Source organism: Rhagoletis pomonella, unplaced genomic scaffold (assembly GCF_013731165.1).
Source record: "Rhagoletis pomonella isolate Grant_MI unplaced genomic scaffold, Rhpom_1.0 Rhpom_scaffold_00005, whole genome shotgun sequence".
Classification (NCBI taxonomy): domain Eukaryota; kingdom Metazoa; phylum Arthropoda; class Insecta; order Diptera; family Tephritidae; genus Rhagoletis; species Rhagoletis pomonella.
Genome location: NW_023458559.1, coordinates 48,303,642 through 48,324,261, shown reverse-complemented (window position 1 = coordinate 48,324,261; position 20,620 = coordinate 48,303,642). Strand labels below are relative to the sequence as shown.

The 20,620-nt window shown below is 39.8% G+C and overlaps 1 protein-coding gene across 2 annotated transcripts in view; it reads left to right on the top strand.

Moving 5' to 3' along the window:
• Window positions 1–20,620, top strand: part of LOC118739087 (dual specificity protein phosphatase Mpk3-like) — a 228,948-nt gene that overhangs the window by 102,443 nt on the left and 105,885 nt on the right. Inside the window, exon 1 of one of the 2 annotated variants that reach the window (XM_036470212.1) lies at window positions 8,282–10,317. The exons of the other annotated variant lie outside the window; for it this stretch is intronic. Coding sequence (XP_036326105.1) covers window positions 9,777–10,317 — 541 coding nt within the window. The 5' untranslated portion in view covers window positions 8,282–9,776. Of the gene's footprint in view, window positions 1–8,281; window positions 10,318–20,620 lie in introns of those variants that run through there. 2 annotated transcript variants of the gene reach the window in all.

The following is a 20,620-nucleotide window of genomic DNA, read 5'->3' as shown; positions in this document are numbered from 1 at the left end:
ATAGCGTTACTTGATAAACTACGACCCAGCTAATCACTGAGCGCCAGGAGCGATGTTGAAGAACATCGCAGTTCTCTTGGCAAATTGGCAAACACTGCTCCAGGAAACTGCTTCACAGCCTGCTAAGGGCACGACACTCACATAGGTTATGCTCCGCTGTTTCCTCTTTCGTTTTGCATCTCCTACAGATATTATTATAGGTCAGAGCCAGTTTGAAGGCGTGAAATGCCAACAGGCAATGTCCCGAAAGAACACCCATTAGTATAGTCTAGCATTCTCCCTCTTGAGGGATAGGATAAACTTCACGAGCTTAAAATACGCTCCTACACACCTTGTAACCTTGCGCTTTGGTCCACGCCTTCCGGATCATGGACTGGTCGAATTCCCGTTCAATCGACTGAAGGGAAATCGCCACCTCCTCTAAACGCATAGTTTCCTACAGGGCGTCTTCTTTGGCAAGCCAGTCGGCCTCCTCGTTGCCCGCGGCGCCGGTGTATCCCGGAACCCAGTACAGATGTACGTCAGTACCAGTATGTAGCAAATCCAGAGCTGCCCTGCACTTCGCCACACTTCTCTTACCAATCCCTAAATACCCTTAAACTATCCTCATTCTTTTGACGAATCCAGTTAGCCGCTCCAGTGGAGGCTCCGTTGCTGGTGTGCATATGATAAATAGTTCAGTGCCATTAGAGCCGCAGTAAGCTCCATTTTCTTTCTTCCTCGAGCCATGCTCGGAATCAAGGCGATAGTCTAAGAGTCTGTGGGCTTACTTTAATGCTAGTTGCTAAAGAAATCGGCAGATCCTTTTGTGGTATCCATTTTGGCGATTGTGTGAAGTTTAAAAGCTGCCCATTGCTTAGAACCATTTTGGATTACTAGATACTTTTGTCGGCTTAAAGAACTTTGAAGTTTTGATAGAAAGTTGATGTCCTCGGATCAGTGGTCATCACAACTAGTCCAAAGCCTTTTTAAGTATATTTTTACGGATGTTACGAATCCGCATAGAGGGGAATAGACCACGTTATAGTTTTCACCCGGTATACATATTTTTATGGTCATGAATGGGTTTAATCAATGCAGAGATTCTTCAGCTCTACTTGCAGCATTGCCAGTGAATAAATGAATTCATTTAACACGTAATATGGCAACATCACACCGACTTATTTCCAATTTTGTGAGTTAGGCAAATTACTATCTGCTAGTTCTCTGCCTCTACCCAAGGTACCAGATACCACTCTCAGTTTACAGCAAAGGTGGAGAGTTTTGTATTTTATTTTTTCTGGGCCAATGCCTGCTCTCCGCTATCGATGCGTGAGCTACGTGAGAGATAGAGAGCCAAAGTAAAGTGCATTGTGTTTTTTTTGGCTTTTGTTCATACCGCTTCAAACTGCCTCAACTACATGTTTAGTAGACAGAAGAGATGTTAGTATGTATTTATGGATGTAGGGGTGTCTATAACAACAAATTTGCAGAAATTTTCAATGAATCAAACTGCATATCAAGGCGTGGAAATATCAATGAACCTTTTATGTATTCAGCTCAAATTCAAACATACTCTCATACCTACACATGTACATCTGTACCGAATACACAAATTTTTATATATGTACAAATGTACGCATATAGAGAAGAAATTGTGGGTGGATGAGAGCAAAAGTGAATGTACCTACACTATGCATCTGAAGGAAACTTATGAAAACTACTTGAAGAGATTTTTTTAAAAGCATAGATGACAATATCCGTTTGTACAGATAAACATGTGTATACATACATATGTATATACATATGTGTAATGCAAACACATGAGGAAAGCTATAAAAGTTTTGCAGAAATGTTTTACATATCCAACCAACTATTCATAATCAGATACACATACTTATCTAACAGAACCACATACATACATATATACATAGATAAGTGCTACGTATGCTGATGGAAAATAGGAGTATGTATGTAATTATATATGTATAAGCATAAATTGCAAATAACTTCAAGGCAGGTTGCGCTGGACGTGAGAGAGGATATTAGCAGAAATATTTACGGTAAATTTGAAGTGTGTATAGCAACTGCCACACCCACTTCTAACTCAACGGAAATACTAAAATTTGTAGATATTCCATCTAACTCACTTAAGCTACAGCATTCTGAAACACAAATGACATAAAACTTGAAAAAAAAACTTTGAGTAATTTATAGCAGGACATTTTTTTTTTGGGCATTTAAAAGCTGGATAGCAATTTTCGGTAATTTACGAGCTGAACTGAAATGTCTGGCAATTTGAAAACTGGATATATGTACATACATTTAGTGGCAATTTAAAAACTGGACATGAGTTTTTCATTTGAAAATTGGACATATGTACATTTTTGGTAATTTACAAAGTGAAAACAAGTTTTAGGTGATTTTAAAAGTGAATACAAATTTTAGCTTATTTAGAAATTGGAAATAGATGTTTGGTCATTTGAACACTGGACGTAAAAACATTTTTGGTAATTTACAAACTGAACGTAATTTTTGGCCACTTGAAAACTGGATATATGTAAATTTTTGGCCATTTATCATCACCTGAAAACTGGACATAAATGTTTGTTTGTTTAAAACTAAATTTAAACTTTAGCTTATTTAGAAATTGGACATAAATGTTTGGTCACAGAAAAACAGAACATGTATTCATGGTCATTAAAAACTAGACTCAATTGTTTGGTCATTTAAAAATTGGAATACATATTTAGCCATTTCTAAACTGGACATTAATTTTTGATCGCTTGGAAACTGGCCATAAATTGATAAATTGATTTTTTTTTTGGAAAATTACATTTTGTACATACCTACACACATAGTCATTGCCATTAAAAAATAGGCATACATGTTAGGTTATTTCTAAACTGATAAATTTTTGGTCATTGAATAATGGTGCATTTAGTTATTAAAAAACTAAAATTCCTTACGACCAAATTAAACGGAATAAGCACTTTCCTACACCTGAACTTAAGCAAATCTGGAGTAATTGTTTAAGCAAGGCATATTCAACAAGGTATAAGTAATTTCGACATTTCTCTCTTTTGGACTGCGTCTGAAGTGTCACCCGGAGTTGCTCATTTAGCCACATAGATGAAACAAAATATTTCAAATCGTATTGAAAACATTTGTTATGCCCAATTTTTGCATTGTTTGACACTATAGCCAGCTTCAAAGAAAGCTTAATTTTGTTGTCACTTCTACCTTGTTAAATATGTCTTGGGTTTAATCAGCATCATAACAGGGCACTATGGAGGTCGTAGAGTAGAAAAGGATTCACTTCTTTTTGTTTTGTCCTCGAGTCAAAGATCCTCAAAATTTTGGTTCTCGGGCGCAAAAAACTTTTGCGAATTGTCTCTTTATTTTGCGAAGTTCCGCCAGTTATTTATACTATACTTATTTAAGTTAAACCTACTAAAACAGTGTTGAAACTTTGGGAAACTGCCTTATAATTTTACTGTAGAGTACATAATTCCTCTAAGTATATATGTACGTACATACCTAAATAAATACGAGTATATACATACATACATATGTACATAAGTATGCAGGGCTATACAAATGCATATCTGTATTGAATATTCAAAGAAGATTCGCAACATAATACAAATATATTTATGCATACTATAGATGTGACTACATATAGTGAGGGCATATGAGAAATGTCTTTAACTAAGTACATCATAATTGAGAACAGCTTCTCCAGAACACTATCCTCCTCTCGAAGAACAAGACAAGATTTTGAATTATTGAATATTGTTTTTAATTGAATTTAAGCTCCTGGCTTTTTAATACATTACTTTGATGACAAAGTGTCCTGCTTTAATTATGTTTGGATTATTAAAAATATGTATGAGCTCTTGGTAAAACTCCCTCACTCTCACTCACCTTTCTAAACCAAGATATGTTCTCAACCAGTGATGGACAAGTAAGTACATTGTACCTTTTTAATTCATACATATTTTAGGTACATACATCTAAATGTGGTCCAAAAGAAAAAGATTACAATACATACTTTCTTTTATTGGCATAACTTACAATTCTTTTTTAGTTAAGGTTATATCGAAAAGCTTTATCCATTGCCTTTTTCATTTGAGAACTAAGCGCAGATAGCTGCTTCTATGCTTAGTCATCAACGCAATCGATGCATTTTTATGCTTGACTATGTGTACTTCCTTATAAAGCTGGTGTAGGAATGCCGCGTACTCGAATATTAACACAAAACTTGTATGGAATTGTACTCTCGAATGATATTAAAACCTTTCCACTTTTGCCAAACATTTCCCACGTTAATGTGCCATCAAGGCGAATTCATATAAGGTGGTGTTGCTAGAACAGCTGCTCTAATTCGCCTTGGTACACATATGTCAAAACCCCTTATAAGTGAGTGCGAAAGGAAGAGTGTTGGCCTTTTCTTTCCCTCTTCCTCCTTGAACGAAGAATAGCTGAAATATGACATTTGTGTACCGAGAGCGAAAACAAAATACATGATAGTTTTTGTTTTTGTACTACCTCTACCACCTTATATGAATTCGCCTGTGCGCCATACAATGGAGTGCACTGGGTATAAACGTTGTGCTGAATATGCAGTTACAGTTGCACGGTTATACTCAAGACCGACTCTGGGCAACTTGAGCAACCCATGTGCGAGATGCGGTAACTAATCCGAGTGGAGCCTTTGGTCACGGCAGAAAGAGGGGGACCACTCCGACTTATTCGGTTTGAGGGTTCAGTCTGCAGCGTCTGTTCATCAGCAGGTGTGGCTGCAAGCGGGTGTCTGTCTTGGAGCAAGCGGCTCGCAATGGGTCCCAGCAATGGGTTGTGCGCTGGGTTTGGGACCCGCCGCGCAAAAACTGCTTCCAGTTAAGAACCAACACAAAGTCCCGGATGAGACCCCCGCCCCTAAGCCACCCTTTTGATGACGACCACGGCAAACGTTTAAAGAAATACGATTTGAGGGCATGCACCTGGGAGGTCCGAACCCTTGATGGGGAAGGTGGCTCTGCCCGTGTGGTTGATATCCTCGTAAGGACAAAAGCTGACGTCACCGCCATACAAGAAATGCATTGGAAGGTGCAAGACAAAAAATGTCTGGGGCCTTGCGACGTCTAATACAGCTGCCATGTAAACGAAAGCAAATTCGGTGTTGGATTTGTGGTGGGAGAGTGATTCCGTCGCCGAGTACTGTCGTTCACCCCGGTGGACCAGCGTCTAGGCATCAAAGCGAGATTCTTCAACATCTCGCTCATCTTCTCCCATGCCCCGATGGAAGAGAAGGACGGATCCCTTCTATGAGCGCTGCCCCCGCCTGGATATCAAAATCGCGCTTGGCGACTTCAATGCCAGGTTGGGAAAGGAATGGATCTTTGGAACCACCGTAGGAAAATGCAGCCTCCACGATGAAATGTCCGACAATGAAGTGATATTGATCGACTTCGCCGTGGCCCGAAACATGGTGTGTAGTACTAGGTTCAGGCATAAAAAGATCCATCAAGCCACGTGGCTGCCTTCAGCTCGAAAAACGAGAAACCAAATGCATCAACTCTTATGCAGAATATGGCAGATGAACGCTAGACAGACGACTGGAATTTAAGTGTTCTTTGCCGAATCCACAAGGAAGGCGACCACGCCTTTCGCGGAAACTACCTTGGGTTCAGCCAGAAGGCTACAAAGTCTATTAGAGCGTATTGTGTGAACGACTGAAGCCCACCGTCAATGAACTGATTGGGCCTTATCAGTGTGGCTTTAGACCTGGCAAATCCACCATAGACCAGGTATTCACAATACGCAAAATTTTGGACCCGCGCGAAAAGGATCGAAACTCATCACCTATTTGTTGACTTCAAAGCCGCTTTCGATAGCACTAAAAGGAGCTGCCTATATGCCGCAATTTCTGAATTCAGCATCCCCAATACCACCAGCTGCGTCAGCATTGGGAAAGACCTCTCCGAGCCGTTTGCCACCAAACAGGGTTTCAAAAGGGCGACTCCCTTTCATGTGATTTCTTCAATCGCATGTTGGAGAAGATATTAAGAGCTGCAGAACTGACCCGCGAAGTCTGTTCAGCGTTTTACAAGTTGGATATGGAAGCCAAGCGAATGGGTCTGGTGGTCAACAAGGACAAGATATCAACAAACAGTCAGCGCGTTCGCACCTTGGCACCCACGCCACTGTTGACTGCGAGTAGCGCAGACCATGGAATGATGGTCTGTATGGGCTTTACAACGACATGGACATAACGCAGCGAATTAAAATACAGCGGCTCCGATAGCTTGGCCATGTCGTTCGAATGGCCTCCGACGTCCCAGCTCTTAAAGTATTCACCTCAGAACCCTCTGGAAGCAGAGGAAGAGGGAGGCCACCCACTGCGATGGAAAAACCAAGTGGAGAAGAACTTAGCTGCACTTGGAATTTCCAATTGGCGTCAGTTGGCACAGAAAAGAAACGACTGCTGTGCTTTGTTGAACTTGGCCAAAAGCACTTAGGCGGTTACAACGCCAAATAAGGAGAATAAAAATGCGCCATATAAAGAGACCGAGTATAATTTAAGATTTGTAAAATATACCATTTGCTCGTCCAATGTTCCATCACCCTGCTGCCCTTCGAGCTCTTGAATTCCAGGCTGACTTGATTGGTTGGTTGCCAAGTAAATTATTTGAGGTCTTTAAAGCATTGAAGTAATGGCTGCCAACAAGGATGTGTATTCCGAAACGTGTTGATCTTTGCAGCTCTAATGTACCTTGTCTTCTTCCGTTCTTCGATTACTTAAAAAATTTTGCTTTTTTCTCCAATTTGCAAAAAGTTGCGCTGAAAGGCTAGGGGCTTCGAATTCGCTGCGATTGCCCGAAAAGCAATATCTCATGAGGACCGCTTTCTAACGATATTATTTATATGGTCTCGAATGGCCCGAAGAGGTTCTTCGTAGTATAGACGGATCTAAAGGTTGGTCTTGCTTGCATCATATTTTACGTTTGTCTTTATTCAAATTAGGTACGAGTTGAAAATTAAATTTTCCATCTCTGCTCCGAACAATAAAACCTCTTGCTCTCACCCACACATACCATTCACAAACACAACAATTGTTAAAAAATCGAAAACGTATAGGCTCCCTCTCTGTACTAAGCATAATATTAGCACACCACTAGCGCGTTACTTGCGCGCAACTATCTTCCAAAACATATAAGTATGTACATTCATACTGCGCTCCAACTTTGGTGCGCGCTCCATCTCTTTCTGGCACTGACGCTCTCGCTCTCCATCAATCAGTCGTACAAGTGTGCAAGCAAATTTCTCCTACCGCATACTACCAGATATCCCTGCAGAGAAACCGCGAACTAGTGAATCAAATTTCTAGATCCGTACTAGATATTTATCGCCAAAAACGAACCAGTCCGATACTAACTAGATCCCCGCCAGTTCAAAATCAACGAAATGTGGCACTTTTAAAAACCTATTTTATTTCACTTTTTTCATTAAACTCTATATCTAAGGTGACAAATTTAGGACTGGTTCGGAACTATAGAAAAAAGGGATGCAGCGGGGGGGATTGTGTACTTTACATAGATATGTGTTTGGCGGCTTTTTCGCAGATGGTTTTTCATAGCTTGGCAATACAAAAGAAAAATTTTAGTTAACATTTTAAAAGCAAGCATCTCTGCAAACTCACCTACAGCCAAAAGTATGTAAACGTACATTTCTTACAACCATTAAAATAAATTTAATTTCAAATCGAAATCACATTTCTTTGAAAATAATTTAAAACCGCACACACGGAAGAACCAAAATGATTGAAAAATAATGATACTTTTTTCTTTCGTCTGTGGATTTTAGAACTGGTTCGGAACTATGGAATTTAGGTCAAGTTCGGCACTACCGAAAAAGGGATGCAGCGAGGGCAATTGACACTTCCTAGGACATCGCCATGTTAAATTCGTCATTCGTTTACATGCAAAAGAGATTTATCAGGATCCAGTACTGGGTCTAAGTGTGCTAGAAGCACACCAGTTCAGAATTAGAGATTTTCACTACAGGGATGTATATGTACCACCACATTTATACGGACATACATATGTGCATACAAACGTGGCCACCGAGATGAGAAGCAGCAGAGGCATTAGAAGAACAAGCACCAGCAGTGGGGGAGAGCTGAATACTGCATGTGTGTGTATGCGCTGTTTTTTTTTTGTGTTTCTTATTATTCTACTGTGATTTTGCAGCGTGGAATCCACTTGGCTGGCGTTTTGAATGCTGTTGGCTTTGTCGTTGTCCACATTCGGAACGTTTCAGCCATCGTAGCTGGTCGTGTTTTCTTGACACTCAAACGTGGTAGTGTATCCGTGTTGCGCGCTGTAGTCGATTTTCTACTTTTTTTCTGTATGTTTCTCTCATATTCAATGTGCTGAAGTTATTATAAGAAAATCATAATTTAGTTGAGGTAGAAAACGCTGAACAAAAAACGCAAGTGGAGTGCTGATTTTGCGCGTAAATTAGTTAATAAAAGTAGATAGTTAAAAAAGTAATACTATTGAATGAACGGCAGGAAATGTGCAAGTGAATAAAACAGCAAACGCTTACTTTTGATGCATCGCAGAAGGAGAAAAAAAATACATTACAAAGAAGTAAATCTCCAAAGCAAAGGTGAGAAGCAAAGCAGAAGTGTAAAAAATGCTAAGATGAACCACAGAGTGGAAAATGAAATGTGTTTTTTTTCCGTTGGTAGTTTAGTGAGTTAGTTATAGCTAAAAGAGATATATATAGCAAAAGCGGAAGGAAGTGAAAACATTAAACAAAAAAAAACCAAGAAAAACAGTTTGCGGAAAATTGAAAGTGAAAAGGCAGAACTTGGCAGTCAAACTCAAGCAAAAACACAAAGAACATATTTCCAAGTTAAAATAAAGTAAATTGCGCGAACAGTTTGAGAGGCGGTGAACGCTTTCGCTCTGTTGATTAGTGTTCCGCGCTGCTCGCTTGGGTTGCTTTGGCCGTTATTGCATCAACCAAAAGCCATTACATGAGCTGCATGAGTAATTGAATGCGTTGTCAATGAGGAGGATGATGCTGTTGGCAGAGATGTGCTGTTGACAAGTCGATGCGTTCGAGCAACAACTGCATACATACGAAAGATTTGTCCGACCAAAAGGCACAGTGTGCAGAATTTTTTGTTTAGAAATTAGAAAATGACAAATCGTTGATGAATTTAAGTGAGATAGAAGGCTACCAAAATAAACCATAAGTTATGGGCACATGAGTATAGCAAAAAAAAGAGCAGCAACAGATACGAGTGCAAGCGCTATACGCAAAAACAAAAAAAATATATAAAAACGTGTACATAAATAAACTAAAAAAAAAAAATCAGCAACAGCAAAGAGCGCAAATAAGTGCAATCGGACAACTGCAACCGAAATTCTTGGCATACAGTGCAGTACAAACAAAGTGAACGAAACGAATGACGATCACGCGATGCGTCAGTATTGCAGCGGTGCGCGACTCAGAGTAACGTATCGGAAATTAGTGCGGCGTAAAGCAGAATAAAGCGCGTGTGCGGTGTAAAATTATTTGTAAAACTAAAAAAAAAGATATAAAAACACGTTTAGTACAAAACACAGGAAAAAAACACATCCTTAAAAATCTTTAAAAGCTTAAAGGAATCCTTACAGGCATTCAGTAATCACTGTTAACAGAAAAAAAACTCACACAAATTCCAAAATATTATTTACACTAAATTTTTCCCCACTTAACTCATTTAAATTAACGCCACTATGCCGGAAACCGAATTTGAGTGCATTACAAAGGAATGGCTGCAGGCCGAGTTGCGCTCCATATCCGCTTCATCGCAACAACAACAACACAGCCATACGCACCCGCTCTCGTCGCTGCTGGCACAAAAATTAATCCTTTTGGATTGTCGCAGCTCCCACGAATTTAGCGAATCGCGCATCCGTTCAGCAGTGAATTTCTTCATACCAAGCATTATGTTGCGCCGATTAGCGCTCGGTAAAATCGATTTGTTATCAACAATTAAGTCAACCGATTTGAAAGAACGCGTACAGAAGGGCTACAAAGTGAGCCTATTCGTATTGTATAATGATGCCGGCATGCAGGAGCAGCCAGTACTCCAGGCGCATACCTCAACTGGGGCTGGAGGAACTGGCGAAGCGCTTGGTGGCGGTGGCGGCGCCGGATGTGGTTTGGATATGATGTGCGGCGGCCCACGCGGCAATAATGTCGTTGCGGATGCTACTATAAATATTTTGTATCGGCGCTTGAAGCAGGATGGTTGTCGGGTTGTGGTGTTGCAAGGTAAGCAAATATTTTTTATTTATTTTTTAGTTGGTTAAATCAAAAGGGGGACACATTTGTGTACGTATTTGATTAAAAAAAATGCGCATTTCCGGTGCGGAAGTATAAATGCTGCAAGGTATGCTGAGGTGTTGATGTTAGGAAATAAAATTACTTAGTATGTGTGATTGAAATAGGGCACCATACGCTTCGATTGTGAATAATTTTAGATTTGTCGTACTGATGGAATTTTTATCATTGATAAGGCTGCTGGGACGGTAGGTTAGATTAGATTATTTTCAGCAGTCATTGTCTATTACGAAGCTGGGAATGTGTTTCCTCTAACCTAAGGTACTCCAAATTATCAAGAGGTTGTCTTCCCAGAAAAACAAGTATACGTGTAGTTATGCAGCCGAAAAAATTGACGTTGGGGGAGTGGATCAATTCCACATCATTTTTTGATAGTACTCCAAGACAAAACCCCCTATACAAAGACATCTTGCTGATCGACTAAAAAAAAATTACGAATATACCACTCGGCGTCGCTACAGAAGGTAAGTATCTGGGACTTTTCCTGGATTCCAAACTCCTGTGGAGGACTAACGTCAAAGCGGTCACCTCCAGGGCTACGAGAGCGCTGATGGTGTGTAAACGTCTAGCGGGTAAATCCTGGGGTTCTGCTCCAAGGATCCCTAGGTGTATGTATGGATGGATGGGTGCATTTGTATTACGAGGGCAATGCGCACATGTCCGACGGCAGCGCTGGAGGTAATGCTGGAACTTGAGCCACTGTATCTATCAGTTGATCCAGCTGCAAAGCGGACTCTTTAATTTTGCGAGAGAAGGCTTTAGCCAAGGTAAGGTTTTGTCATCCAGGAACCGGGACAGGCTGGACTTCCAGCTCCCTCTAGTTCTCCTCCCCAGGGACGACAGTATAAAGTAGTGGTTTTCAAAAGAAACCATAATGTTAAAATACACAGAAAGGCGACCTGGAGTACCTCAATCATTGAGAGACACGTCCAGGCGAGCACATTAAGCTGGTACACATATGACTCTAAAACTCATAAGAAGACAGCAGCAGGTGTTTATGGTCCTAGACTGAAGCTTTCGGTGCTCATGGAAACCTTCCCCAGCATCTTCCAAACAGAAGTGAATGCCATCAGTCTGTGTGCTAATTTTAAGCGATAGCCAGGCGCCATTCAATGCTCTCTCATCACTCGAGATCAGGTCCTCGATGGTTCTGGAGTGTGTAGAGAGGCTTAATGCTCTGGCTGATAATAATACCCTCCAATTTCTATGGCTACCAGGGCACATGGGAGTCGAAGGTAATGAGGAAGCGGACCATCTGGTCAGACTGGCTGCTGCCTCGACCCTGATAGGACAGGAGCCCTTTCTTCCAATTGGTCCCAACACGATAAAAGAAGCGCTCAAGAATGAAAGCACCAGGCTAAGGGAATTGCATTGGCATAATACCATGTGACTTCGTCAAGCTTACTAGGAGGGTACATTAAAAAAAAATACAGCATACTCACAGGCCTCCCTAAGGAGAAACTAAGGATAATTACAGGTATCTTGACGGGGTTGCAGGTTAAGAGAACACTTTATAATTTAGGAATCTGTTCTAGTGACCTATGTCGCTTCTGTGACGCTGCCAAGGAGGCTCCATTACACCTCCTTCTGGAGTGTGAGGCCGTAGCACGTAGAAGGGAGCATAGGGCATTTATGACCAAGAGAGGACCACCTACACTCTCTACCCCCGGGATCTAGCTGAGGTACTGTGATGAACTGAGGGCACAATCGACCTACTGGCCGCAGTGCTTTATTCAACTATTCATCTATCTACCACACGAATCGGAAGGTTACTTTGTATGTATGTACTTTGCTTTTTAATTTAGACAAGATAAAATTGAGGCCTTGAGGGCAAGAGTAGCCTAGCTGACATTTAATAAAAATGAGATACAGCTTAAATGCATTACTAAAATCGAAATGGTAATACCTTAAGGCACGGCCTTTTAGTTTCGTTTTACTATAATGGGTAGGATAAAAGACCACTCTCATGGCCTTAGGGCGACAAAGGCATCGTTAAAGTATCTTACATAATTTGGTATTATTGCTATTGTTTCATTGTGAATAACTCAGTAAGAGGGAAAACCAGTATGTTTGCATGTATTTATAAAAATCTATATATCGTTGCCTTAATATAGAAAGGCCCTATCTAACATCGTCGCTGATTTACAAAAAGTCGTAACTAACTAAAAATCGAAAATTTACGTTTTAATTGATTATGATGCAGTATATCGAATTATGTGGCCTCACATCGTTTTATGCAATAAAAGATTTTAGTTAGTTACGGCTTTGTGCATTTCAGCGACGATGTGAGATAGGGCCTTTCTATATTAAGGCAACGATATATATATATATGTTTTTTCAAGTGATTGTAAGTCATGCGGAGTCCGTAAAAGCTCCGAAAGCATTGTCCGGAGGATGCGTCAGACTAGGCCGAGCATACTTTGAAGTGCCATCAGATTATAACTTAAGAAAATTTTATTATATGGCAATTGAGAAGTGCAATTGAGAAAGTCATAAAGTTAATGAAGTAAATTACATGCATTTAGGCGGTTGGTGTTAGTAGTCGCGCCTAAACACATTGATCGCGAATACATAAAAAGGGTTTTCGGAAGTAACTACACATATTACACCCGAGCCGTCTGCTCTCTCTTACGGTGATTGTAGATAGACACATATTCGTAGACAACTCAGTCCAGTTATCAATCCTACTATTCTCATCAAGCTCATAACATGAATAACTGCTTTGTGGTAGATTAGCGTCCTAAGGCACGCTGAGACAGCACACTTAGAGGCGTCTGAAACTCAGAAAAGTTTATCCTCACATGTATAACTAGTCAGCATGGCAGAGACTTACAAGTAGTCCTGAAAGCAGCCACATAAATCCTATTATACTGTATCGATAAGTAGCGCGGCCGTTTGATAAATTCAAGAAGTTTCTTTGATCGCACCGATTCTGCCGTGCCTAGAAGCACTTCTCAGCTTTGCGTGACAATCTACCATGGATGGAAAATTCAGGTTTCAGAGAGCTCTTGAGAAGCCAAAATTCTAGTCCATTTTGTTGACCAAAATTAGCTTCACAATCCACATTAATTTAAGGAATACGTTTCTTTCAAAGCTTTCTAAGGAAGTATATCGATTCGAAGGCAATTCAACATTTTTTTTCAACCGAATGTAGGGGTCGCCGTTTAACATTCGGTTTATAGTCGGTTACTAAAGTATGATATATTGATGCCCTTGTCTCGAGGAGGAATTTTTCTTGTTACAAAGTTCATTGACTTCAAGAACAAAGTTCTAATGCTTACCCACCAAATCTCAGTTCTTAACACTCCAACGTACTACCCTAATGTCAATAAATTAAAGCTCGCAAAAAATATTTCAACTTTAGCTAAAAGCTCGAATAGTCAACGAAGTAGCGTAGACGTAGGTTGACGCAGGCATCATCTACCTTATGGGATTCGCGTGTTAACGTAAACTCACCACCGCATGGCGTTGACGAATTGCGCTTTAAGAAAATATTTTCAAAATTCCAGTAGGAATTCTTCCAAAAAAATATTTTTAATTCTGAATGTAAGTGACACCGAAAAATGTAAAAATGTGACCAATAAGTTCGCCCAAAAAAAAATTTTTATTTATTTTTTTCAAAATTGCCTTGCATAATTATCTTGCACTCAGGGGTGTATGGCGAACTTATTTTTGTTTGCTTGTAAGGTGGTACGGTCTAATGTACAAACATACATATCTATGTGCCTACATATCAGTAGTAGTCAGGCCAAAGTGAAATACTTTCAAGCAACTGAAAAACATGATCATGGCATTATCAGTTATTAATGTTTTGTTGTTTGACCAAAATGTGCTCAGCAAACACCTCTCAAAATATGTATCTAAGATGGCGTGCCACACTTTTCTACTGAAACAATTTTATACAGACATTTCCCTACGCCTATCCCTTCTCCCACTTGTTTACTCTTTTTTTAGGTTTTTTTATGCGCGTGATTGAATATTGGTTTTCGGTCAAACCTTTGCGTCTGCATTTCATTGCGTGCATACACAAACGCAACCGTTGTTTTGTATAGTTTTTGGGTGCATTGCATCGGAGCAAAACTGAACGACGGCGATAAGGTGTGCAGTGAGCGAGCAGCCAGGGCTGTGTCATTAACCTTTGCAGGTATTCGAGGCAGATGTAAACACAGCACTGGCAAGTAATATTAGTAAATTCCTTTTTCACTTCTCCACACATTCTTTTCGAACTTAATTTTTTAATTGTTTTTTTTTTTGAAATTTTTGATATCACAGCACTTTGACAAGTTCCACGAGCCTATTGCCTGGCCTGCTGGACATGCGCGTATACATATACATATGTATAGGTTTTATTGTTACTTTATGCTTGTAAATCTGTATGATTTTTTGAGGTTAAGCTAAGATTTTTCTTTTCAATGAGTATAATAAATCAATACTCAGCAGGCTTACAAGACATGTAACAATTCATGTAAACGAATGTTTGAGTAGGGAAAAATAATTTTTTTAATTGATGTACATATGCGTTTTCTTTCAGAAGTATGTTGGAATGCAAATTAGGTCATGTACAGCAGTCAAGTTGAATAAAATAGGGAAAGTATGCCGTTAGCTGCTGTTTCTCTGCTTAACAAGACCGCAGGCAGTTCTTGACTCGATTTCCGTGCCCATTTGGTTGGCAGTGGCGAAATTTCGGCAGCGATGGAAAAGTAGGTTTTTTTCAAGATTTTTTTTGCTCTCAAATAACAGATATTTAGTATACCAAATTTATTAGGTTTGAAACGAAAGTTTTTCTCCAAGGTGTATGAACCTTTGGCATAAGAACATGGAAGTGAACAAAGAATGTCCCCTGTATACATCACCCCATCATCATCATCACCCCAAATCAGATAAATAGTTTCGTTTTTTGGGAAAAATCCATGGGCGAATATGTGCCGTTCGATGGTCGACTTCGATCTAATGTAGATAATTGAATTCTTAACTTTTAATTTCTTTTTACCAGGGTAGTCTGATAAGTTTGTGACTTTTTGAATATCTCTGTGGAATTTTAAATGCAACACTGCAACTACCATCTACCATAAATAAATAAATAATATACCACTACCCAATTTTAAGCAATTACTTCATTTAGTGATTGGCGGTCATTGAAAACCGACTAATCTTAAATTTTAATGAATATTAGATTGGATTAGGTTAGGTGGCAGCCCCGCGTGACCAGGGCTCACTTACACAATTAGGATATTGTCCTTTGTGATACCACATTCTGAACGGCACCCAATACTTACTCGATAAAACGCCGCGAGGCGGTTATGTATTTACGATTTCTACTAATCTCAGTGCCCCAGAGCTCCTCGGGGCTATAAGGATGTGACAGGATGTGTACTTCAACCGTAGCCTCGTAAACGCTGGGCACCTAAGAAGGTAGTGTTGATGTGATTCCACCTCGTCATATTCCAGGCAACTGCGACATATGGGGTCCGGTAGTATGCTCAGCCTTACTGTGTGAATACCGATTGGACAGTAACCCATTAAAACCCCCACAAAAAGTTACATCTGTCGCTTTGTGAGTGTGAAGAGTGCCTTCGACCGCCCCTGTCTACCCTCGGAAAGAAGGATCTTGCGATCGCGCATGTCCTGGTTTTCGCACAGCAATCACTGAGCTGACACGAGGCACATCTATCCAAGAATGAACCGCAAAATATCAATGGCACCCCCAGCCGCTTTTTATCTGGCGATAACGTTTTACGAGTGGCTTTCCTGACCAATTCGTCAGCAACACAGTTCTCCGCAATGTCGCAATGTGATCCGGTACCCATATAAGCCTAATACAGAAGTATTTTGACGCGACCGAAAGAGAGAGCAGCAATTCCTTAACCAAGTTAGAGCGCACCTCCAACTTACTCAAAGCCCTGATAGCCGCTTGGCTATCAGAATAAATGCTCACCTCCTTGACTGTCATAGCACTCCGGAGCAATGATTCCACCGCCTCCTTGATAGCACTCACTTCCGCCTGGAATACACTGCAGAAGTCCGGGAGCCTGAACTTAGTGCTGATGGAAAGCTTTCGACAGAAGACCCCGCCACCGACCCTGCCTTTCAGTTTCGCTTCATCTGTGAAGAATTTCACCGCTCCCCCTCTCCAAAAGTTCTGCCCGCCCAATCCTCCTTTGAAGGCAGAGAAGAAGCTCCTAGGAGCCATTTCGGTGACGCAGTAATCTGTGCGATCAGGGATGAAATTGAAGCCCCCTAGAACTCCAGAGTGTCCAGTCCGTAAGTCGGTTAACCAATCGGTTTCCCTGAGTCTAATAGCTGTTTGCGCCGCGGCAAGCTTTTCGCAGTGGCCAAAATTGCGATACTCAGGATAAGAAAGAACATCTTTTTGGACCTTTTTAATTTTTCCAAATATGCTCTTATTAAAGATTTTTTTTTTTTGGCGTGATGGCTCCTAACTCATTGACAATTAAATGTAATGTTTTTTGTTTCTCTGAGAACCAAAGCAATTCTCTCTACAATGAAACACAGGCTTCCCACAGTCTCTGCGCTAAATTTTAACGTTGTGGCGATAACTTTATAGGAGAGTGTTAACTATATGGGCTCAGTAAGGAGTTAGGAAGGCCATCGTTCCATTATACGCTTGCAAACAAGCGGTCTGGTAGGAAAACACTTCGGTGCTCAGAATAAAAAGTATGGTGCTATGGAAGGATTGGTGGTCCGGCCACGCTTCCATACTTCACACTTTGGGTAGTTATGACCTAGAAATCGACTACTACGCCTCCAAACCCATCTTCTATAGGCTATTTAAAACGATCATTTCGTCAAGAGGAGAATGGGAAACACGGAGACCATGGAGAAGGGGGGAATTGAATTTTTACACATATGGATCCAAGCCTGACAGAATTAGGACTGGAATTATTTGTACGAAGGAAATTTCGGGGCCGATGAGCTAGCCAAGAAAAGTGTCAATTTCCCTCTATGTGAAAGCAGTGGTGAAATTGGTAAATATACCCATGATTCAAGAGGCCAACTGGTCATGGCTAGAGGAGGGCACTTGTAAGAAAAGAATAGGACGGGAGAGTTTATCAGCCTTTCTAGAGAGGATATTCCGATTGTCGCGGCTTATGCAACCGGTAATTAGCTATTTGCTAGGCTCTCTTCGAGACTCGGAATATTATCCAACGAATATTGCGGAAGTTGCAGAGTTAAGGAAGAAACCGTCGGGCAATTATTCTGCAGCTGCCCAACTGTGGCCAATAGCAGGGAAGGCTTTTTAGGCATGCACTTCTTTAGTTCTCTTACGGCATTATCCGGTGTAGGGAGAGTCTAGGAAGAAGTGGTACCACAATGGACCTGCAAGCTCCAAGTGAGTTGGTTACTTGTATTGACTGCCACATCAACCTAACCTACTCTCTCTCTCTCTTACTCTGAGAAACTGATGCTTAAATCTTGACAATAATTATTGAATTTTATCTTACCATGTAAATAATCTTAAATATACCCAGACAAATCTTCCTCAGAGCTATAATAAGTTTTTATTGAAAACATTTGAAAATGCCTCCATATGTGAGAGGGAGGGGGGAGATGGAGAAAAATTATTGTACTTCCCCCTGGGGGTCCGCGCCCCCTAGCCACCTGATATTATCGCTTAATTGGCCATTGTTGTCGTGGTGAAAATATATTTCTATTTATATATTTATTAATACATACATACTGACATTTTCTCTGTTGTCTATATTAAAATAAATAGAAGTTACTTAGTTATCATTTTAAATTCATTAAGGCAATACTCTTCGTTCGTTTGCTTACAAACAGCTGTATGAACAAGCTTTAACTACTGTCATTTTGAATGAATGAATTTAATTATAGCCAGTATATACATGCATGTGTTTGGTATAGTTGTAAATCTGTGTATAATTTTATAGCACATATAAATATTTATGTACGTACATAAGTACTTATAAGTGAATTAATGTCGACTTCACATTGCAATGCCTAGACTGATAAATACAGCCATACTTAAAGTACATTCATACATACATACGCCTTGCCCAAACACTTATAAATACATACCTATGTACATACATACATATGTACACAGAGTAGTTTGTATATGCATTCCAATTTATTTACTTCTTGAACATATATTTGTAAGTTTATAAAAAGCACGCCATAATATTGAGTTATCTTTATTGTCAACTTCGCTATGTTACTTTTGCTATTTGTTTTTTTCTTTCGTTTGATTACAGTTCATTACCGTTGTATAATTTTATTCTATTTACTTTTTTTCTATGTTCCATTATTTTGCACCCAGTACGGGCATTCTACATACATACATACATACATACATACATGGATACATACGTATAAAAGTTATTACTGAATGAATCGAAATAGTTGTTAAATTGTTATCTCTTAGCACTCTCCGCCCACTTCTCGTCACACTTCTCCCATATTTAATTTCTATCAATCAAACTTTATCTATTTATGCATATGTACATGTCTATATATTGGGTCATTAGAAAAGTCCCGCGGATTTTTGGGTAAATTTTTGAAAAAAAAAAAATTTGTGTATTAAAAATAAATTTTAAACAAGTACATATCGGCCACCAGATACAGGAAATATCGTGAGCCGTAGGCCAGTGAAATCATGGAGCATCTTCTCTGCCGATGTCCTGCACTGTCAAAGATACGACTAAATGCTTGGGAGCCCACCAATCGGAATTTCGCAAAAAGCGTGGACATCCTTTGTGATGTCTACTTTAACGCGTAAAACCAACTGGCAACGCTAAGGACCTACCGGTCTATGTGTGGCTCAACGCTGGGCGGCTAGCGGCTCTTTGGTCGGCTAGCGTTTTTTAACATCAAATCCATGCAACTTTTTGCAGGAGCGACGAATTACAGAACTATCTTCAATCAAAGTGTAGCCTGAAATGGCACCTGTCAAACGCACGTCAGTTTGACGCAATTGCATTAGTGTTGCCAGATGCATGGGCATCAACACTACATAGAGACAAAAATCCGCAGCGGCTTTTCATGTGGCCCAATAGCTACAAGTATATACATATGTACATACATCTGCATTAGCTTCCATCTTATCAGCTTTGTTCGTATAAAAATGCTGGTTTTAATTCGAGTGCCATCATTTACGGCTGTACCCTAGGCTGGTTCCCTTCCACACACGTATGCCATACACACACACACCCATGTACGCACAAAAAGGTCTGATAAGGTCTGTCTCAACTGATACGGATACCGGGTGGCGTGTGAAGGCCCCTATAGCAGGGACTAAATACATATCTACAAATGTAATTCTGTATTCGCGTTTGTATGTGCTCACTTAGTTACATAAAATCCATATAAATATGTATTGCAAATAGAATCCACTGGGACTTGAAAATGAAAATGCTAAATGTATGAGAATTTAAATATTTGAGCAAATAAAAAAATAATTGAATACGAACTAAATAGTATAGGAACAAAAGTCCATAGTATCGGTGGTCTCTTTTTGACAAATGCGAGTAGGTGATAAGATAAGCACATGAGGTATTTTGTTCGTAACCTTTTATTTATTACCTCATTTGAAGTATGGATATAAATGCATATAAGTTTACTTTCATATGCATGTGCTATATATTCACATTAGAGTGCATCACTCTGCATAAAAGAAAAATCCGTACTATTTTTCCATCGGAATCATGAAATTTGTATGCTTCAATGGCCATATTCATAGAAATAAAGTAGGTTTAAAAAGCTTCATACATTGACTTTTTCATACATTTTTCAATTTATAAACGTTTTGTAAAGCTACTTTATTTTTTTATAAATAAGGCTATAAGACTTCGGTCAAATATTTCTGAAAAATGTTAAGATTTACGTGACACTGGACGAATTTGAAAATACCAAAATCCATCTTTTTATACCCGAGCGCACTTGTGCACAAGGGTATTATAACTTTGTTCACATAACGGTTGTTTGTAACAGGCAAAACGAATCGAGATAGATATAGACAAATGTATACATAAATGATCAGAATGAAAAGAGAAATCGATTAAGCGGTGACTGTCTGTCCGTCCGTCCGTCCGTCCGTCCGTCTGTGCACACGATAACTCGAGTAAAAATTGAGATATCTTAACGAAACTTGGTACGTGAACTTCTTTTGGGCGTGGGACGGATGGTATTGAAAATGGGCGAAATCGGATAATAACCACGCCTACCTCCCATATAACGGTAATTTTAAGAAATACGA